The sequence below is a fragment of the Primulina huaijiensis genome, chromosome 15 (assembly GCF_012295235.1).
Source record: "Primulina huaijiensis isolate GDHJ02 chromosome 15, ASM1229523v2, whole genome shotgun sequence".
NCBI classification, from domain to species: Eukaryota; Viridiplantae; Streptophyta; class Magnoliopsida; order Lamiales; family Gesneriaceae; genus Primulina; species Primulina huaijiensis.
This window is the reverse complement of record NC_133320.1, coordinates 2834757-2858661: the sequence shown is the minus strand read 5'-3', so window position 1 is coordinate 2858661 and position 23905 is coordinate 2834757. Positions and strand designations below refer to the sequence as shown.

The window sequence follows — 23905 nt, the reverse complement described above, 5'->3', positions numbered from 1 at the left end:
TACTTTTGTTTTTATTTTAAATAGAAGTAGAAACAGGAAACCAAAAGATTAAAAATTTTAGAATAGATATCTTCTGAAACGGTCTCACGAATATTTATCTGTTAGACGGGTTAACCCTACTGATATTCACAATAAAAAGTAATATTCTTAGCATAAAAAGTAATATTTTTTTCATAAATGATCCAAATAAGATATTCGACCCAAGAAAATCGATTCATGAGACTGTCTTACAAGAATTCTTGTGAAAATTCTACTTCTAAAAAATTATTTTACTCCATTAACTTCTTCAACCAAAACAATCTCTAAAACTAACAAGTCTCTTTCTTTCTCACGAAAACAATTTGCGTCATATGATATAAGAGGGTGTATATTTTGGCTTGCTCTACCCCTTCCATTTTTCATCATTATAAATATAATCATCATTATGATCATAATTATTCATAAAAATACATATTCCTATGAAATATTGATGCAACAAAAATATTTAATTTTGGTGCATAGTATATTTTTGGTGCATAGTATATAATTCATGCATGCATCAAAATAAAATTTACTTATTAATGTAATCACATGATCAATCAAACTTTGAGCAAACGAATTCGAACAAAGAAAAAGTTCAATAGATCTAAATGATTACTTAGATTATTTACTTTTCCAAAAACAAAAGCAAGAAACATAGGTATCTCCAAAATGTTTTGTCAAAGCCAATTTTACCCAGGAAAGACATTGGTCATCATCTTCTTTAAGTAACCAAACACCTTTTCATCCACCATGTGAATGCCGGTGGGTGATCAACAGCTCGTGACAAGTAGTCCACTATGGTTCAGACTTCGTTTTTGGCTCGGTATCGAATTCTCTACGTATATATAGATGGTTTACGAAGGCAACTCATGGTACGTCTAGGATCATGAGAGCTCGCATCCTAGATTGTTTGATGTCTGATGGTATTGATTCTTGCATTTTTGATGGTATTGATTCTTGCATTTTTACCCTATATGGGAAGATTCTTGCGTTAGGAATATACGTTTTTTTTTGTATCGTAGCTATCCTACATATGCGCAACTTATCGATTCACCCAATGCTGAGTCGGGACAAAGCAATTGTTAAATCCAGTTTCCATTCGTACAATACCCCCACCGTTGGTTTAGGATCCTGTCTCTATTTATCAATTAGAAAAAGTTGTACGTACATCGACAATAGCCAATATCTTGATTAGTGAGCATATTCTTGTAGCCCATTTGACGTCGATGACTCAAGTTTGAGATAAAGTGTCAGTTTCGATATCCAATTATAATATACATCATTTTGACTAAAAAAATTAGTGCTTTATGAGATGTGGAGTATATGGTAAGAAAATGGGATTCATTTCATATCTTGTAAAAACATGAGCCAAACTGATAGAAATGCTAAAAATATATGAGCCAAGAAAACATTCTATGGCTAGAACCAGAATGTTAAAAACGATATTTATCTCTGCTCGTTTCTCTATGGTTGTATCATTCATTCAACCATTGGACCGTGTTGGTGTTGGTAATGGCAGGTAAAATAGCAAGGTGAACAAAAATGACAGTTTTCGAAATTCAGTATGTGGGAAATAGAACTCCTTAAGTTAACTAATACAAGCAGGCAAAAAAAGTGGTGATGTCGTGTATTCAACTACATTAATCATCTTCAATAATTAAATCCCCCATTATGGTAAAAGACATACAGGGGGGAAAAGCAGACGATCGTCAGAAAATAAATAAAGCACAGAACCGACAAATTCAGACAAGAAAAGAAAGAAGAGTCAATATTTGTTTAATGATATAGTTGAACGTTTAGGCCACTAAAGTTGAACCAATATGTAGGAGAAAGCATTTGCTTCCAATCCACCCCTTCTTCTTAGTGGAAGATGCATTTTTCAAAGCTCAATTTCATGCACTCGACACCTTCGAATACTCACCACAAACCGTTGAAGATTTTTCTTAATGCATACAAAAAATGTGTAAGGCTCACAAAAGCTTTAGCTCAATAAAGCTCACATATATGCAGCTCCTACTCGGCTCATAAAATTATTCGACTTTTGGATTGAGCTTAGGCTGCCTGAGTAAGAACATGTGTGATGTACATATATAAAATTATAAATAATACAAAATCACAAATTCATAATTCCACTATTGGTACATAAAATTTTCAAAGAAATATAAAATTACACGTGAGTTTCAATTATATGATAATTGGACAATGAATTTAATATATCACTTGTTAGTCTCTAAATAAAAGTCTTTCATTTGATCATACGAACATGATTTCATTTCTTGGACTCCGAAAAAGTCCGTACATTTACTTCAGTTCCAGTATTACCTGAAATAAATTAACAATTGATAGGATTGCACTTTAAATGAGATGAGCCTATAAAAGCCTAATTAAACTCAACTCATATTTTAACCAAACTAATATTCAAACTAGAGCTCGATCCAACTCACACTTACATTAAGTTCAACCTAATTTTTGTTAGTCATTCATGATGATCTGGGGCTAGCCCAACTCAGTTGTGAGCCTGATGTGCTAATAAGATATCACTTTCTGTATCTGACAGTTTCTGAGTCCCCAGATTGGAATATGATTAAAATATAAGTACAAAATTTTTGTTCTGATTTAGTCTACAAAAATGGTGATTGATTGAGCCACCCATTTTTCACTTAAAATTGCCACTTTCAGAAGACTATTTCCACCCCAACTTCTTACATGGTTTCCTTATATTCTTTTGCGTCATTAAACATCCATCATGCTAAAACCAGTATATCGTAGTGTATAATTTTACTCTGGCCAACCTTGTATTAACACCACTTTTTAGACTGATTTTCCAATCCACTCTCCCTAGCGTTCCTAAGTCCCCAATTCAATCATTGCACGCCCCATGATAAAATCCTCTTTCGCTGATTTAAGCATTTATTTAAAATAAATCTTGAAGATTATCCATAAGTCAACCAATATTTCAAAATTAAGTAATATCTAGAAACACCTCAATATGAACAGGGTAGTCGTCCCTGTAAACGAAAAATAGTAACAAATTTAACGTATTATTTAACTGAAAATCTAACTTTCACACCCCATATTCTTAATTTCTTCCTCGAGCATCGAACTTTGAAATAAGTCCCTCCCTATTCTTTCTTCTCTAGTATCTAACAACATCGATGGCAATGCATGAATGAAAGAAATATATAAATGGAAAACATAATGTATGGACTAGTCCATCATCTTATATAAATGCATTGTAGAAAAGTTATGAAAGAACACTAAGCATAGTTTTAATTGCAATCATATCCCAGGTTCTCATCGAACTCTACTGCGGTAAATTGATAGAATGGGGCCAACAAAACCTTTTTCCACACTATAAATTACCACTCTCCACAAGTTCCTTCGCCTTCTAACACCAACACTTCTTCTCACTTGCATTTCCTATTCTAATAATACTTACAGAGATACATTAGTATTATTAGAAATGCAACCGGGTGAAGATACCGGGCTTCAGTATATATTTCCTTCAAATTTAGTTGCATTCCCTACCCATTTTGGTACGAGTAGTAATACATTTTCAGACCCTTTATTTCATCTACACATTAATCCAAAGGTTCATGAATTTAATCCTCAAATAACATGTTCGAGCAACAATACAACTTCAGATGAAGCAGGTGAACAACGATTTAGCATCATAGATGAGAAGAAGGAGAGAAGAAAGATTTCTAACCGTGAATCTGCAAGAAGATCACGTATGAGGAAGCAGAAGCACTTGGATGAGCTCTGGTCCCAAGTCATTTGGCTACGGAATGAGAATAATCAACTCACTGACAAATTGAACCATGTGTCGGAGGATCATGAACGAGTAGTGCAAGAGAATGAGCAACTGAAAGAAGAAACTTCCGAGCTTCGTCAGATGATTGCTAATATGCAGCTCAATAGTCCTTATCCCAGTATGATTAGAGAATTTCAAGATATTCTCTGCAAATGACAAAATAAAAGTCTACAAGTATTATGAACTATTTTCTGTTCTCAGGTTCCCTGAATTTTCCTGGAGAGGAGGCTGTGATTCTGGTTTTTTTTAAGGCTTGTTAGACTTTGTTGTTCACTATGAGAAAATAGTTATATTTCATCGAAATCTCGATATATTATCACAATTAAGTTTCTGGGTGCCAGCCTGCCGTGGATGCACAAAAAAGCAACCAATACAAGAAAGTATTAGAATGAAAACACAACATTTCTACCAATTAAAATATTAGTTTTTCCAGTTGAATTAATGCATTTACAGGACTGACAAACTTAAGAATATGAGCAAACAATTTTTTTTAAATAAAAATAAAAGGACTCACAGCCAATACCTTTACTTAAAAATTGTGCTTTATAATTGAAGCATTAAGGTTCCACCCCAATTCCCTGTACACTCATTTAGCCATTAGCAAGCAGGGGGAAGCTCAAATACATAAAATAAAAAATGCCATATAAAAATCGACTCATTTTCAAAACACTATGTCCGGTTTGAACACGTCTTCAAGAATATTATTCACAAGGTCCAAATGGGAGCATCTGATTTATATTTGAATTAAACAAGTGGTTACAAAACTTGTGGGTTTAAAGCCGGACAAGGTCATCCAGGGAATTGGCCTGTTGTGCCAGGTATAGGAATCCTCGCTTTGAACATTTTTAAAATATCAGCAGGGCCATAAGAGGCCAACACCTAAATGCACATAATCAATGTGATTTCTGTTGATAAGATTGACTTCATAGCTAGTGATTTGGTGAAGTATACGGAATGGTTATCACGGAGAAAATAACAATGTACGAAATTTACAACTCCATCCCTTTGGCTGGATTTAAAAGGGGAAATATATATTCATACCAAGCGTAATTTTCGCGAACAGATCGAGGGCAAGAAAACACTTACAGATTCATTGCATTCAAAGGCGCGAACTTCAAATGGAATACGTACGATACCCTATTCGATCAAATGGTGGAGAATGAACCCTTTGAAGGATACTGCAAAATCTGTAGTGAAGAATCTGCTATCAGTAAAGCTGAGAAAGGAGGAAATTTGGAACAATAATAGTGAGGTTGTTTTTTGCCGTCGGTGATGCCGAGTTTCTGTTCGTTCCAGTACAAAAACAGATTCCCTCTGTTTATGGTGTGCTAAGCTGGGATCACACTAGGTCCTAGTCCACTTTTTAAAAATTATTGTATGATAATTACAAAATGTTTAATTGGAATAAACTAATTAAATTAATAAAAAATGCAAACAACTTAGGTTAGGGGAAATCGGCGTTGTATCGATCGAGCAATCTTCTTGGACAACATTCTAGTCGGCGAGGAGTTTGCAAACGAAATGATCCGACACTAGTCTGACTGGAGAAAGGTTTTATACCTTTAAATACAGGCATCACCCCTGGTTGATAATGTCACATTGGGTCAGACGTCTTTACCAGGATAAAAAAAAACCGCAAATGTAATGTTTTGAAGTGTTTTCCGCTGTAAATTTTCTGGGATTTATTCGTACCTTTCGGGTTTGTAGTTCTATAAGTTAATCTCGGCGAACTCTCAAATTTCCTTCTCATGTTTTACAGGTATCATCGTGTGTTTTGGGGCCATATTTTATGTACGAAACTCAAATTCTCTCTTGTTCTCTAAGCTTCTATAATGCACGACTAAAATTAACAAAAGTTAATTTATATCCCGTGAAAGACATCAGAACAACACAACATTACCAATCGAAAATCTTTATCACATATACATACTCCAATGTAAGTGCACTTGTTATGTTAAAATATATGTTCACTTTGTGTTATTCCCGAATTTATTTCTATCAAAATTTAAGCATGCTTCAAAAACCACCACAAAATTTAATAAATTGGAATGTGAGGAGACGGAATCGAAAACATTTCAAGGAAATACCCCATCACATAGTGCTACAAGAAACAACAGGTACGACATATTTCGAGTCCTAAAGGACTCTGCCGTCATTCCGAGCTTTATCTCCAGATTTCATGGTACAAAACAAATTCAAAACATCTGCATGATTCTTTATGTGACTAGGGCATTTAGCAAGGAAATCCTGAGCTTCATTTTGTCGTCCAGCTTTTAAATATGCTTGAAATAGACGAAAATACGTAGATTCTGAAGGAGATCTCTTTGAAGCCAGGGCTCGTGAAAACCAGACAGCTTCTTCAGCATTGCCAATCCTGGAAAGATATGCAACAAAGGAATCCAAAACTGGAGGGTACCCATGATTCTTCATCATACCCATCACATCTAGTGCCTCTTTGAAACGCTTTTTGAGTAACAGTGTGCTCGTCAATTCTTTGTATGTGGTATGCCGAGGAGTTAACCCTTTGTCATTAACCATCTCTAAAACTAACTTGTATGCACTTGAAGGCCTGTTCTTTCGACAATATGTACCCACCAACAATTGTAAAGCACGCTCAGAATCAGATGAGGCCCCCTGTTGCTCGACCATTTTACGTAACGTACAAGTTGCTTCATCCAAATCACGAGCCAAGCAATATCCTTTAACCAAAGAAACCCAAGTACTGTTATCCGTACCACCCTCTGCCTCTACCATTTTATCCATAAATTCCCGTGCTCCCCTGCTTTTCCCACCACTACCAAGCTTGAAGGCAATCTGACATTGAGTAGAAACACTAGGTAGATAACCACCCTTTTCCATTGCTTCCAATATTTCTTTCCACTCTGTCAATCTCCCAACACTAGTTAAAGACTTGAGTATCGAATTTAGGTTAGCATCAGTGAAGACATTCCCACTTTCATTAAAAATCCTCACAACTTTCAAAAACAAATTCATATCTAATTCCTTGCTAACTACTATTTTCTTCAAAAGGAAAATGCAATCCTGGACTGAAGGTTTATTCCCACCAGTCATGGCAAACTCATACAAGTCTACAGCATCCTTCATCATTTTAGACCTCACAAACCGCTCCAATACCATAAAATAAGTTTCCCTCTCCATTTCATAACCTGCACCTCTCATTTCATTCACAAACATCCAAAACTTCTCGACGTACTCCTTTCTACACAATCCTCTAGCCATTGCATTATATGTACTTTGATTGTGCTTAAACAACCCACTCTCCTCGACCCACCTGAAGAAAATCAAAACTTTATTGAGCTCTAACTCACGATTCTCCAACACCATCGTAACCAGTTCACCAGAAAATTCCACATCTGACTCCTGCAACCGCTTTTCCACGTCATTACCCCACACTTCTCTCCTTATTATTTGAGAAACACAAGAAGAAAACTTGTGGGGAGTACTATCGTTTCTAGGATCATTAATTTTAATGCTTGCCGAACCAGAAGCATACAAGTCTTTCAGTTTCTCAACATCTTCGTTCAATCCATCTGCCTTGAACTTATCGGAAATCCTTACAAATGTGCCTTTTGACACACCATAGCCTTTCTTTTTCATTTGACTAATCATATCCCAAGATTCCTTCACAAACCCATTAGAACCCAAAATCCCCAACATTAAATTGTATGACTTTGAGCTCAGTTTATCACTATTACTCTCCAAAACCCAATCGAAAAGTCTTCTCGCGACATCAGGGGTTGTGTGGTCACTTCGTAGAGCGCTCAAAACCAGATCATGCGTAAAAATAACATTATTAGAATCCAACTCCTGCTTAATTTCTTCAGCAGACTTATCAGGCTTAGCGAAAATATCAGCTAACACAAAAGTCTGATCGGAGGGAGGTTTCTGCGGCTCAACAGCAAGCTCGGGCGATGATGAAAAATACCGAAACACGATGAAGGGATTCAGATTTGCGAAAGGTGCAGGCGACTGGAGAAGTGATGGATTTGAGGAGCGGACAGGTTTTACCTGAGAATGTCTATAAATGTGGGGCGGACATTGAGTTTGGCATCGGAGAAGAAACAATCGGAGCCATTGATTCCTCATGATACAAAATGTCCAAGGATCTTCGATTCTACTGGGGCTCCTCGTATTCAGAAGGGTGATGGCTTATGAAATGTTTTTCGATTTTTGATTTCTTGCTATTAGGGTTTTTCAAGGAGGTGTTTTTGGGAATCTAGTGAAGACTATGAAATACCCAACAGATCCTAAAAACCGTGTAATATTCAATTGGCCTCTATATTTTGTTAAAATATCGGTTTGGCCACCCGATTTCCGAAAATGGACTTTTGGCCCCTACTGTTAACTATCCTACGTCGACGGCGACATTGATTTGTACATTGTATTTCGTTAGCTGGCATGATATATTTTTTTAAAAAATTATTATCAAATTAAGGCAATCCGCCACGATTTTTTTATTTCATTTTAAAAATTAATAAATTATTTATAATATTATTATTTTTAAAAAAATTAAGAAGATGAAGACGATTATTTGAGTAAATTAGTTGCGCGTATTAACAACAATGTTTAAAATATTAAAATAACAAATATAATAAAGTCAACAACAATAAAAAAAAATATTAGCGAAAATTAGGGAGATTATTTTTTAAAAAAAGAAATTCCTATACTGATCGGATTAATAGATATTAATTTGATTTGGCTTGTTTGGTTTTTTATTTTAAAAAAAACGAGCAAAATGAAATGAATCTGTTAAATTGTATGGATAAAACTTTTTTAGCAAATATAAATTGGCCGTTTTTTCATCAAAACTAAACAAATCACATCGAATTAAAATCAGTTATTTCAATCGATATTTGAATTAACCGAATTTCATGAAAAAAATCTAATACCATTTGAATATAAAAAAATGAATTTTTTTTAAAGTTAGTTTATTCGGTTTGACTGATTTTTTTTTTAAAAAAAATAACATAAAAGAAACCAACTCAAACGATTTGACAGATTTAAAAAATAAAATNTATTACTTAAATGATAAACATTGGAAGTGTATATATTGGAATAAAATACAAAGTATAAGTTTGCCTAAAATATTTTAACAATCAATCAAATTAAACTTCAAATATGAGGCGACGCGCATGGACACAATTTTCAGCTTCTTGAAAAGTTAGAATCAATCTTGAATTATTGATAAGGGATGGCTTTCAATTAGGTGGTGTGATTCAATTCTTTAGAGTTGATAACTACTTTTATGTATTGATTACATCTCGTTTTCGGGTAATTTATGTTAATCTTTCCTCAAATATTGTCCTCGATAACAACTTTGAAGCTCGAGTATGTCCATTTCGAATACAAATACATTCAAACTGGTAAGTCATAGCCTAGCATAATCATTTATGAAGCAATTTCTTTACACAAATGGACAGATTTCAGATTTTGGGCTTGCGAAGCTAGCATTCGAGTTGGATTTACGTACACATGTATCAACAAGGATAGTGGGAACCTTCGGGTAGGTTGCCAGATACTTTGGTTTGAGTATAATTTGGAGAAACTGGAGTATTTTGCTTCATTTGTCCAACAATTCTTGTAATGAATAGTTATGTGTGTTGTATATTCAAAACTATTTGGACCTATACAGATACTTTGGCTCCTGAGTATGCATCAATTGGTAAATTGATTGAGAAATCCGAAGTTTTTTCATTTGGTTTTGTGCTTCTGGAGCTCATTACTGGTCGTACGCCTACCGATGCATCTCAACCTTTAGGAGATGAAAGCCTGGTTGAATGGTTGAGGTCCACCACCACTTCTTGCTCATTATATATCTTCTTGGTAAAACATGGTTCGCCGGAACGGCTGCGCCGCGGCCGGAACCCCCGTCTCGAAACGGGAACGGCCATTGGCGTTCCAAAGTTCCAGGGCAAATCGGTGAATGCTTTGTAGCGCCGTTCTTCAACGTTATAAAGACGAGAGAACGGTGGGGTGGAACGGGAATGGTAGAACGGAACGTTAAACTCAAATTAAAAGGATCTATATACTAATATATCTTCAATTTTCTTCTTTTCTCTTTGCTCTCAAGATGACCAACATATCGCAGGTATGATATGGGCAAAAGGAGATGAAAATTATAATGCAACACAAGATACTGATCATGGTTACCGTCCTAGAATTGAGGAACAACGTCGTTTCTTGGAAAGTTTATCAGAATTCTTTAGCGCTGGTGATAAAGAACATTCAGCTGATTCTACTCAACTATACATGGGTGTCGAAGAACATATAAGATGACTTAGATTGGGGGGAAATCGACAAATTCAAATGACAGATAATTATGGATCGATGAGTTACAATTGGGACTCTCAGCATGTTGGGTATGATCCGACTGGATATCAATCAGGTGGATATGGATATCAGGGTAATTATAATTCTAGACACGATTTTTTTGATAAATCATTTGATTTTTCAACATCTGGTACACATGGAATTAGACATTGTGGATTTGATTTTGGGTCGTCTCAATATATTGGTGATAGATACAATGAATCTTTATCATCTATATGGCGTGGTGTTGGACGTCATGGTCCCGATTATAGATCTTCAAGTACAGCTAATAGTTCTACTGTATATCGTGGATTCGGATACTATAATCGTCGTGACTAAACACTATTACAAAATGAGTCATCCTATTCTAATGATCTTTTGTCATCTCAATCTAATCAATATCCCTATGGACAATCACGTCAATATCCAAATGTTCGAAATCAATTTAATCTACAAGATACAGATGAAGAATATAACAATGATTTCGCTCCTCCGCGTCATTCTTCATGGTATTAGCTTTGGTACGTTATAATTTTTAGTGTGTATCTCTTATTGTGTTATTATTGTAAAATAGTTTTGTATTGATATATTAATTTGTAATAACTTCATATATTTTATTTTTTAGTATGACGTAATTTATATTTAAATTTTTTTACCAATTTTTTGAATTTATTAATTTTTTTAATACAACCGTTCCGCAACATAACATTGGAACCGGAATGGTAGTTGCCGTTCCAAACACCGCAACCGTTCCGACGAACCATGGGTAAAATGGTTATATCCTGTTGAATTTCCAAAAATTCAGATTCTTTTATATTATTATTTCATCAATAGTATCACATATTCAATACACGCTAAGTTCGAATCTTGGATCATATTAAGCCCTGCTCTTGTTAACAAGATAGCTTTTAATTGTCTAATCTTCATGCTCGTCCTTTACTTGCACGAGCGAGCACTCAAGACAAAAAATTTCAGTGACTTGGTAGATCTAAGGTTGGACAAAGACTTCCTAGAAACTGAAATGTTCCGGATGATTAATGCAGCCACGGTAAGAAAAACGTGACATATGTTAAAGAAGAAGCGTGTACAAATTGAAATTGACGACGGCCAAGAAAAATTAAGATACGCACACGATTTTCCTTCTGAATCTCGACTCCCGATACACTCATCGATGGTATGAGAAATGCCTATAAATATAGCGATTGAGGTCCCTAATCACACACCTCATAAGAAACATTTACACCATTTATTGAGAGGGTGGAGTGCTTAGAAGGCTTCAACCGAGAAGAAAAACAAAGAAATCAAAAATTCTCAATGGCCGGAGGTAATACTCGATCTGCTTCCGCATATTATATATCATGTTTATATACGTGCAAAACATGATTTTTGAGAATAATTTTTAACATTTGGTATCAGAGAATATATACCTCTGCCTTGAAATTTTTTTAAGAAGCTTGAAGTTTGGATATGAATTTTAAGAAAGTTTACGTACCTGAAAATTTCTTCGGAAAATTTCTTCACGTTGCACTTTGAAGTTCTCGGAAGGAAAAGTTTCTGAAAATTGTGAAATGAATTTCGGAATTGCATGCGTGAAGAAAGATGGAAGAAGGATTGTGATAATTTATGAATGAGTTGATTATGTTCATCAATCATGCTGCAATACATTAAATTCGAAGACCCATCAATTAAATTTGATATTGCATGATGTCGGATAAGTACTACATTTATTTATTATTTAAAATAAAATAATAAATAAAATTAATGAGGACCCACGGTAATAATTTATTTTATTATTATTATTATTGTTTTTTAAAATAAAAAATAATAATAATATTAAATAAATAAATAATGATTAATGTGTTATTAAGTTATATGTATAATGTGATATATACATATAGCATTTGTTTCAATAATTTGTACACATTAAAATAATTCAAAGATCGACGTAATTTCTAATACATGTTTAGATATTATTTTTGGCATGTTAGATATAATGTCAAATATTATGGATAAATGTTTGATATCTACATGCAAATTTAATATTATGTTTGCATTTTGAAATTTAAAATACAAATAATATTGAAAAATAATTGGTACATTAATATTCATATTGTGTTCATATTAAATTATATTAAGTTGTTTATAATTTAAAATGAACATATCAAGTAAGATGTGAATATAATATTTAAAATAAATATTTCAGATGTTCACAAATGAACAAATAATCTTCACTTTATCACTACTCTGATAAAAGAGAAAAACTGATGAGGAGCCCACATTTTTTCGTAAATGTGATCATCACTTTATCACTACTCTGATTGAAGAGAAAAACTGATGGGGAACGTATTTGTTCATATTAAGTAAAAATGTGAATATAAAGTTATTTAATTAAAAAGATTTGGCTTATAAAGATTCACAAAAATGTGGATAATTAAAGTGAATAATAATTATAAGGTGACATGAGAAAACATGATTTGGGGGAGTTCTTCATAGATCGGTTTAAATTTCCTTGACTAGCCACTGGTCTCCCTGAGGAATGTTGCTCTGACTAGGAGTTAGGTATTTAAAGGGCCTTAGCACTACCCATCTTTCCTGGGAGCACTCTTGGAAAATGTTGATTATGTTACTAAATAATTATTATATAAAGTATTAAAGTAAAGCCAAAATTTTGTCCGGTGAACCGTATAATTTTAAATAATTGAGGAATAGCCACAGCATCCTTAATTACGGGAAATTATACATTAAGTGGATTTGGATCACATAATGGATATCAATTGTAATTAATTATATAAACATAATAAATTTTACCCCACATGGATTTTTATTATATTTATATAACTAATTAGGTTAAAATATCAAATTATATTTTACTTAATTTACCCACAGGAGTTAAGGAAAATACATTTTGATAGTTTTATCATAAAGTTACAGAAAAAATCTTATTGAATTAAAATTTTAGCCCACAGGCAAATTTTATGTCATTAGATTTTTAAAACATGAATTACATTGGTAAAACATGATATCGTCTCAGAATTTTAAACATATGATATTTTTTGCAGTTATGCAACCTGTGAGTTCTTCTGATATGAAATGTGACATTCCCGAACTAAAGGGCGATAACTATAAAATATGGAATGAAAGAATTCTTCTTCAATTAGGGTGGATGGATATTGATTATGCTATACGGAAAGACGAACCATCTGCTATTACTGAAAACAACATTCCGGATGATGTTGATCTTTATGAAAAATGGGAGCGATCTAATCGACTCTGCGTAATGTTCATAAAGACCAAAATCTCTGCTGGTATGCGTGGTTCTGTCGATCAACATAATAATGTCAGAGACTTACTGAAGGCTATTGATGAACAGTTTCAGTCTTCAGATAAGGCACTAGCAAGCACCCTAATTATGGAATTCTCTTCATTAAGGCTCACCAGTGTGAGAGGTGTGCGAGAGCACATCATGAAAATGCGGGACATAGCGGCTCGGCTCAAAACACTTGAAGTGGAAATGTCTGAGACTTTTTTTGTGCACTACATTCTATGCACTCTTCCACAACAATATGGACCTTTTAAAATTTCCTACAACACACATAAGGATAAATGGTCAATTAATGAATTAATGACCATGTGTGTTCAAGAGGAAGGAAGGTTGTTAATGGAAACGAGTGATAATATTTTTATGACTACACAAGGAAAGTACAAGAAGCAAGTCAAAGTCAAGGAAAAAGGGAAAGGAATAATATCACACCAACCTGACATCAAGAAAGAATCCAAGTGTTTCTTTTGTAAAAAGACGGGACACATAAAGAAATNATTCTCTTCATTAAGGCTCACCAGTGTGAGAGGTGTGCGAGAGCACGTCATGAAAATGCGGGACATAGCGGCTCGGCTCAAAACACTTGAAGTGGAAATGTCTGAGACTTTTCTTGTGCACTACATTCTATGCACTCTTCCACAACAATATGGACCTTTTAAAATTTCTTACAACACACATAAGGATAAATGGTCAATTAATGAATTAATGACCATGTGTGTTCAAGAGGAAGGAAGGTTGTTAATGGAAACGAGTGATAATATTTTTATGACTACACAAGGAAAGTACAAGAAGCAAGTCAAAGTCAAGGAAAAAGGGAAAGGAATAATATCACACCAACCTGACATCAAGAAAGAATCCAAGTGTTTCTTCTGTAAAAAGACGGGACACATAAAGAAAGATTGTAATAAATTTAAAGACTGGCTTGAAAAGAAAGGTATTCCTACTTCATTTGTCTGTTATGAATCTAATATGGTTAATATGATTTATAACACATGGTGGATTGATTCTGGTTCTACAATCCATGTTACAAATACCTTGCAGAGTATGCAAAACCTAAAGAAGCCAATAGAAAATGAGCGGAGCATCTATTCAGGAAACAAGATGTCTTCGCATGTGGAGGCTATTGGGACTTGCTACATAGTGATAAATAGTGGTTTTATTATAAAATTGGAAAAGACATTTTATGTTCTTAGTTTTTCTAGGAATTTAATTTCAGTTTCAAAACTTGTACCCCTTGGTTATTCATTTCAGTTTTTGGATAAATCAATAAATTTGTTTTATAAATCAAATCTTATTGGAAATGGTACAATGGTTGATGGTCTTTTGTCTATTTCTTTACAAAATAATAACACCACTATGCATGTTCAAGGAGGTATTAAAAGATGTGTTATAAATGAAGATTCCTCTATATTATGGCATCGGAGATTGGGACACATCTCCATAGAGAGGATTAAAAGATTAGTAAATGATGGAGTACTCAGTACTTTAGATTTTACTGATTTTGAGACTTGTGTGGATTGCATTAAGGGAAAGCAGACTAATAAGTCTAAAAAGGGTGCCAAGAGGAGTACAGAAATATTAGAAATCATACATTCAGATATTTGTTGTCCAGATATGGACATGCAAAGTCCGAAATACTTCATCTCTTTCATTGATGATTACTCACGATACATGTATATCTACATGCTTCATAATAAAAACGAAGCACTTGAAGCCTTTAAGGTTTTTAAGGCTGAAGTGGAGAAGCAATGTGGAAAATATATTAAGATCGTGAGAACTGATAGAGGTGGAGAATATTACGGTAGATACACTGAGAATGGACAAGCACCTGGTCCGTTTGCGAAGTTTCTTCAAGAACATGGGATTGTTGCCCAATATACTATGCCTGGTTCTCCGGACCAAAATGGCGTAGCTGAGAGGAGAAACCGAACATTATTGGACATGGTGAGGAGCATGTTTAGTAGCTCTAAACTTCCTAAATCCTTGTGGACTGAAGCTCTTAAGACAGCTGTGTATATATTAAATCGAGTTCCAACTAAGGCTGTCCCAAAGACGCCATTTGAGTTATTTAAAGGTTGGAAACCGAGTTTGCAACATATACGCGTTTGGGGTTGTCCTTCTGAAATAAGAGTTTACAACCCACATGAAAAGAAACTGGACCCAAGAACTATAAGTGGATATTTCATTGGGTATGCCGAAAAATCCAAAGGGTACAGATTCTATTGTCCATCTCACAACACTAGAATTGTGGAATCAAGAAATGCAAAATTTCTTGAAAATGACTTGATTAGTGGGAGTGATCATGACATAGTTTTTGAGAATGATCACATTAATGCACAACCCTCTTATTCAAATGAAAGATTGGTTGTTATTCACACCCCTCAAGACCAAATGGGTGTTAGGAAACCGATTACTGAAGTTCCACAAATTGCTGATGAAAATCCAGTAGATCAAGTTGTTAATGAAGAACAACAAGAAATTGTTGATCAACCAAACAACCTTAGAAGATCTACTAGAATAAGAAGATCAGCTATATCANTATCATTCTAGCATTAGTTGCACATTTTGACTTAGATTTGCAACAAATGGATGTGAAAACAGCTTTTCTCAATGGAGAACTAGAGGAAGAGGTTTATATGAAACAACCTGAAGGATTCTTCTCTAGTAATGGTGAGCAATTGGTTTGTAAGCTTAAGAAATCTATATATGGATTGAAACAAGCTTCCCGTCAATGGTATTTAAAATTTCATGATGTTATCTCTTCATTCGGATTCGTTGAGAACCTCATGGATCAATGTATATACCAGAAGGTCAGTGGGAGCAAGATTTGTTTCCTTATTCTATATGTGGATGATATATTACTTGCAACCAATGATAAGGGTTTGTTATATGAGGTGAAACAATTTCTCTCTAAAAATTTTGATATGAAGGATATGGGTGATGCATCTTATGTCATTGGCATTAAGATACATAGAGATAGAATTCGAGGTATTATAGGTCTGTCTCAAGAAACCTATATCAACAAAGTTTTAGAGAGATATCGGATGAAAGATTGTTCACCAAGTATAGCTCCTGTTGTGAAAGGCGATAAATTCAATTTGAGCCAATGCCCAAAGAATGATCTAGAGCGGGAACAAATGAAAAACATTCCTTATGCTTCTGCTGTCGGAAGCTTGATGTATGCTCAGGTTTGCACTAGACCTGACATTGCATTTGTTGTTGGGATGTTGGGAAGATATCAGAGTAATCCAGGTTTAGACCATTGGAAAGCTGCAAAGAAAGTAATGAGGTACCTTCAAGGGACCAAAGATTATATGCTTATGTTCAGACGAACTGAGAATTTGGAAGTAATTGGCTACTCTGATTCAGACTACGCTGGCTGCATTGATTCAAGAAAATCCACTTCAGGATATATTTTTATGCTAGCTGGTGGAGCTGTATCTTGGAGAAGTGCAAAGCAGACATTAACTGCTACTTCCACTATGGAAGCTGAGTTCGTATCTTGTTTTGAGGCAACCTCACATGGTGTATGGTTGAAGAGTTTCATTTCAGGGCTTAGAATTATGGATTCTATATCTAGGCCATTAAGAATATATTGTGACAATTCAGCTGCTGTTTTTATGGCTAAAAATAACAAAAGTGGTAGTCGAAGCAAGCACATCGACATTAAATATTTAGCCATACGAGAACGTGTTAAAGATAAGAAGTTACTTATCGAGCACATTAGCACTGAATTGATGATTGCGGATCCTTTAACTAAGGGCATGCCACCATTGAAATTTAAGGATCATACAGAAAGAATGAGACTTGGTTCCTTTATGTAATTTTGTTGTAAGAACAAATTTAATGAAACTATGATGTGATATTTTCTCATATTTGTTGTGTACACATTCATTGATTTGAGAAATATCAATAAAGTTGGATCTCGAATAAACACAAGGTTTATTCATTAAATTATACAGTTTGAGATACATAATGCATTGTGATACATGGAAGATAATACTTGTTTCTAGAGGAACTATCGTCATGATTCATGTATTTTATTTTCTCCTATGATAAAAGAGATATATGTGTCAAGTGGGAGAATGTAAGAAAAACGTGACACATGTTAAAGAAGAAGCGTGTACAAATTGAAATTGACGACGACCAAGAAAAATTAAGATACGTACACGATTTTCCTTCTGAATCTCGATTCCCGATACACTCATCGATGGTATGAAAAATGCATATAAATAGAGCGATTGAGGTCCCTAAGCACACACCTCATAAGAAACATTTACACCATCTATTGAGAGGGTGGAGTGCTTAGAAGACTTCAACCGAGAAGAAAAAAAAAGAAATCAAAAATTCTCAATGGCCGGAGGTAATACTCGATCTGCTTCCGAATATTATATATCATGTTTATATACGTGCAAAACATGATTTTTGAGAATAATTTCTAACAGCCACAACTTGTGTGCATCATTCTGCTACAAGAAGACCTCGAATGAGCCAGGTGCTGCCACTTCTTGAATTCTGCGGATGCCATTCCAACCCATTTTCTTGGTTTGCAGATAGGGAGGGCTTTGGATTCAACGGACGAATATGCAGATTTGAGCAACGGGATGAAACCGGGACAAAGTGGCCTTCACGAATCAAGAAATCATTCTGGTCAAATCTTTTAAGATCTCATATTTGAGACAAAATCTAAGGTTTATTATTTTTGGTAAAAACTTGTGTGAGACGGTCTCATGGGTCGTATTTTGTGAGATAGATCTCTTATTTGGATCATCCATGAAAAAATATTACTTTTTATGCTAAGAGTATTACTTTTTATTGTGATAATCAGTAGAGTTGACACGTCTCACAGATAAAGATTCATGAGACCGTTTCAAAAGAGATTTGCACATTATTTTTTAAGATGCCTTTGCTATATTATTTAAAATAATAAAATCGATTTATATGTGTGTATAATATATAGATCGGTCTACAGTACTTTATGTAAAAGTCGTGAAAAACACAACAGCGATTTTACGTCAGACCCGATAAATTGCTGAGACCAAATCAGGAAAGCGAAGGAACGACGACGAATCTAGTAGTGAGAGAGTGAGGCTTAGGGTTTCTACTATCAAAGGCGCGAAGAAATTTCTCGGGGGGAGAGAAGAAAATGGCTGGCGGAGAAGGAGAAGATCCGCAGAAGTTGAAGCGGATTGCGGCGGCCGCTTACGATTATGAGAACGATGCCCGGTGGGCGGACTACTGGTCAAACGTGCTCCTTCCTCCCCACATGTCTTCCAGATCTGATGTCGTTGATCATTTCAAGCGCAAATTCTACCAGCGGTACATTGTATGTTCTTCTTTCTTCATTTTTTTGTATTTAATTGATTTTGAGATGGATATTCTTTTGCTTTTCGTTAATTTGTTTCTTGGTGAAGGTTTTTGGTTGTTGAAATCAGGTTGTTTAGAGCATCTCCAACCCATCTCTATTTTGGAGGAAATCTCCAAAATAGAGTATGGGTTGGTGCTCCAACCCAACTCCAAATGCAGTCTCCATTTTAAATGGAGATTGCAACAGTGATCCTCATTTTGCGAGGATCATTATTCATTTGATGATCAATATCGGGATTCTACCATATTACTGAAATGATATAATAACAATTACAAAATAGTATTTTTATATTTTTATGTATTTGTTTTGTTCTATTTTATATTATTATATTTCAAATTATTTAATTAATTAATTTTAATGTTAAATAATTTTTATACTTAGTTAATTTATTTTAATTGTTTTATTATTTTCATTAATTAATTATAAGTCTATTGTATATAATAATCATGAAATGGAAATAATAAACAAGATAATGATCACAAAAATTAATAACATAATTTATTAAAAACACTTCTTGTCTATTTAATTTATTTAACTTGATAAACATGCGATTTTTTTAGATGATAAACAGTAGACAATATTAAACGACATCACAAACAATTAAAAGACATCACCAACAATTTAAAAGACACACACAACAATAAAGTTAAACGCCGATTTTTGAAAATGAAAAAAAAAAGAAATTATATGTGTGTGTTTTTGAAAGGATAAAAAAGAAATGGAGTATTTTTTAATATTTTTAGAGGATATGGGTTGGAGAAGGTTTTTAAAAATAGAGACCACAGATCTCTATATTAGAGGATAAAGGATGAAAAATAGAGGATATGGGTTGGAGATGGCCTTAATGCTTTTCGTTTTTTCTCATTTGAGAAGAATGATGATTTTTAGTTGCTTAGTTGGGTGTTGTCAAACGTAACAAACAAATTTTTTCTGGCCCTGATCATCTTTGTGGTATAGATGGGCAGCTAGTGTATTGAAATTCTTTTTCATTGCATCTGTTCAGTTCGCCATAATAAATTTAGGAGTGTGTGAACCCGGATTTTCCTCGTCTTCATACTTGTCTTGCATAAATGAGAGATTAAGTTTTCAGTGTGAATATTAGTTGGAATGTTTATTGTGAATGTCATAAAAAGAATGTTTATACCTGCCAGTTCTTGATGTTTATTGTGTGTAGCTAAGTTCATGTATATTACATGCCAGGATCCAGAACTTCTTGTTGAGCCCATGGCTACTAGTACTGCACCTGCAAGACCACCGGCAGCCTCACCACAATCAACATCGTCATCTGCTTCTGGAAGTAATCCACGTCAACGGAGTTCAGGTCTGAATTAGTTATATTATATGAGATTGGTTGATGATTTTGGTCTACATATCTTATTCATTCTTTATTCCGATGTTAGGTGTTATTTTCACTTGAACTTGTCATGTAGGGTCTGCGAGTAGAACGTCAGGGACACCTGCAACTCCACCTCCTAACTCTACATCATTGCGTTGGGATAGTCAAACCATCCAATTTTCTGTCAACGCTTGGGTATGTTGAATTCATTTGAAATTATGTTAATGTTTAACTGCTTTTCTGTAGGTGCAAAAATTACAAGTTTTATGTCCAGATTGGAGCTGGCATCGCGTCTTGCTTTATTGGTCTATGATTTGATTCATGCCCTGCTTTAAATGTTCTTAATGTGTTCACAGATTTTATTATATTCTGCAATTTTTTTCTAGTATAACGTTTAAACATTTTGGGCCTTCGGCTTGGAAGGATGGGTCAATGTTACCTGCAATCTTGTGTAGATTTTGATCAAGATTTGAAAAATCAAGTTTATCTAGATCTGTAAAATATTCTAAACTTGCGCATCTTGGCACGTTGTTCGTGTATATATACATAAATAATTTTTTTAGTGTTAAATACATTTTTGTAATTTTTAATTCATGCATTTTTATAATATTTTTTTATGCTAGAAGTTGTATGATGATGTAAAGATTTAAAAGTTTAGATAAAGATAAATACATATTTAAGTAATTTTAAATTTCTTTGGGATGATAGTTATAACCATAGTTATTAGGGTGCAAGACGCACTAAAGCGCTACGGTACCCTGAAGCCTGAGACGTAAGGTGAAGCGCACACTTTATCAAAGTAAAACGTATGTGGTATTAATTTTAAAATTCAATATATATAAAGTGATTTATAATGTAATATTATATAAAATAATATTTTTCACAAAGATAGCAAATATTGTAAATAAAAATTCATAAATAGATAATGTAACGTAAATCATAATCAAGAAAAAAACTTCAATCATTTAAAATTCATTGGTAAGTCATCAATTCATAATATATTAAGAAAATTATTTCAAGTATCTAAATCATTAAATTCATTTACTTATAAAATATCAACCCGCTTCTTTAAAGTGCACGCTTCTGCGCCTCTCTGATGCCTCGCGTCTGGGCAGAGGCGCACGCAATAAGCCGGCTTGTTTCAAGTGCTGCTGCGCTTGTTGCTAGGCGCACGCTTTCAATAACTATGGTTATAACGAGCTACAAATTTACTAGATTATAGTTGTATGATATTTGTATATTAAATAAAGTGGTGTATTTTTGTCATTTTGATGGTGTATTTTTGGCATTTTAAAAATTACATGATATCTCCAAAGTTAGTTACTTTAGATCTCTTAACAAAGTAGTAGAGATAAATTTTCCTTGGGGTTGTTTTTTCCATCTTCAATAAAAATTTATTTTAGGATACTCAAAAATTTCCCCCCTTCATCTGCAGGTATTTCTTGTGGGAGTTCTTTCAGTATTTCCATTAGTGCCACAGAATCTATCAAATCGGGCATATCGGCTTTCGTTCTTGGGAACTGCTTGTTCTTCTCTGTATTCTCTATATTCATTGTATGGGGTAATGCCACTTAGTTTCTTTGTTTGTGTCGGTCCATGAATTATGTTCTATTTTTTGGTTGCCTATGGTAACTGATTATTGTTTGCAGAAACCAAGAGCATGGAACTTGCAGGCTTTGCAGGTGTGGTTTCAATCAGTGGTGGCTACAAAAGATTTTCTCTGTGCTATTTACTGTCTTAACTTTGTTTCGTCGCATGTTTGCCTCAAATGTAAGTATTACTTGCTCACTTATTAGTTTCTCGGTCATGTTTACAGAATGCATGAGATTCTGAAAGTACCAATTTCGATGTTGGCAGTTGCTTTAATTCCCATTCTGTGCCGGACACTTGAGCATGTCACAAAGTTCCTGAGGCATAACTTTAACCATTCCACCTTGTACAGGTGAGAAAGCTAGTTTTTGGGAGCGCAGAATATTTCAAAATTCTTAAATTGTACTCACTGTCCTATCGTATTGCTTATTGGCACGACCCTTGATTGAGGATAACATCAATTGGACTATGTCTAAACTACAAGTCCTTCAAACGAGGGAAAATGGGTTTAATTACTGAGTTTTTGGAATTGTGTTTTCATTTATACCCACTTTGATATGTAGGACGGTACATCAAAATTTGTTTAACCTATAGATTGTCTAACGATATTTATGAAGAAATTTCTTCTTTTTTCCTAGTTTTGTATCAAATTTCCTCTAATAATCTGTCATAAATGAAGCCTAATTTGTCTTGAATGTTTGTTCCTCCTATTTGAGACATTCTTGATGATCCTCCACAGGAGGTACTTGGAAAAGACTTGTGTTTGGGTTGAATCAAATACGACCACTCTTGGGGTTCTGTCATCACAAGCTGAGATAGGAATTGGGTTCCTTCTGATAATTTCTCTTTTCTCGTCAGTATCTTTTTCATTTTCTTCATGAACAAACCCTGATTCAACTCATTATTTATAACCTTTTTTGATTATTCACATCGAAAATTGATGTTTTGTGCCTTGATTTAATACACAGGTGGCAGCGGAATATCATACAGGCGTTCATGTACTGGCAGGTGTGTGTTGCTTTTGCATTGCAACCTTGAAATTGATGTTTATGTGCATCTAATTCTTGTTAAAGATTGGCGAGTTTCTGTTAAATATACCATTATCGTTGTCCACTATCCTGTCGGCATAAACTTGGGCAATGATCTCAAAATTACGATCAATTGGTCCTCTTTAACATTTCAGTCGTTTTACGTTGACTCGGTACTCATATTAGAGAATCCAGTGTCCAATATCCTACCAATACGTGAGAATACCATGGATTCTATGATATTTATATATATTACTTTGTCGAACATTTTATGGACAAAAAATGACCAACTTATTGAAGTTGATTCAGTTCTTGAACTTTCTTTGTGACAGCTTTTGAAACTTATGTATCATTCTCCTGTTACTGCTGGTTACCATCAAAATACATGGGCCAAGATTGGGCGTTCTGTGAATCCATTAATGCAGCAGTACGCTCCATTTCTTAACACTCCGATGTCTGCCATTCAGAGATGGTGGTTTCGGTAAAAGTTCGGTGGAAGGAAGAAAAAGAGGTGAAACAAGAGATTAATCGCGGCATATTCTGTTAGCCCATCAGAGGCGTAATCTTGATTCAAGAAAAAGAATTGTCTAAGAATTTGAATACTTGCCTGATCGATGACTAATCTCTGATAATAATCATTTGGGGGAAGCTCAATTTGAACAATACTCTGTTTTTACAGGTAAGGAACTGGACTTGAAGATATACATTGATCTTGATCTTAGTTCAAAAGACCGAGTTTCGACGTCATTTTTTTAAACACCAATTAGTTCGATTTTAAACTTGCTCAAGTTTAGTGCAGTTTCACCTCTATAAAATCAGTATTGAACTTCTAACTTTTGAGGTTATACTTGTATGTTGAACAAATTTAGGAACAATATGATACGAACGTAAGATATGTATCATGTTGATGAATTTAGTTATAGTTGTAAGCTCAAAATATAGTTGTTGAATGTCGATGATTGATAGTTTAAGGTAAGGTTCAAAATATCGTATTAACACATAATTGTATATTCTCAAATTTGAATTATTTCGAGCAAGCTGTGAATATTTATTAAATATTTTAGAACAATATATAAAAATTATCAAATTTAAAATTATG

General features: G+C 34.2%; 3 protein-coding genes across 3 annotated transcripts; 2 read left to right on the top strand and 1 right to left on the bottom strand.

Annotated features, from left to right (window-relative positions):
* Positions 1-2090: 2090 nt before the first annotated feature.
* Positions 2091-4863, top strand: LOC140958765 (basic leucine zipper 43-like). The gene has a single exon (XM_073416329.1). It carries the CDS (start codon positions 3485-3487, stop codon positions 3989-3991), a length of 507 nt encoding a protein of 168 aa, XP_073272430.1. The 5' UTR covers positions 2091-3484; the 3' UTR covers positions 3992-4863.
* An 875-nt stretch (positions 4864-5738) lies between these two features.
* Positions 5739-8069, bottom strand: LOC140958764 (pentatricopeptide repeat-containing protein At3g02490, mitochondrial-like). The gene has a single exon (XM_073416328.1). It carries the CDS (start codon positions 7940-7942, stop codon positions 5972-5974), a length of 1971 nt encoding a protein of 656 aa, XP_073272429.1. The 5' UTR covers positions 7943-8069; the 3' UTR covers positions 5739-5971.
* Positions 8070-18494: 10425 nt separating this feature from the next.
* LOC140959817 (uncharacterized) lies at positions 18495-23728 on the top strand. The gene is made up of 9 exons (XM_073417838.1): positions 18495-18810; positions 20053-20173; positions 20283-20383; positions 21624-21749; positions 21838-21958; positions 22046-22130; positions 22518-22631; positions 22747-22786; positions 23139-23728. Exons 1-9 carry the CDS (start codon positions 18631-18633, stop codon positions 23289-23291), a joined length of 1041 nt encoding a protein of 346 aa, XP_073273939.1. The 5' UTR covers positions 18495-18630; the 3' UTR covers positions 23292-23728.
* Positions 23729-23905: the final 177 nt, after the last annotated feature.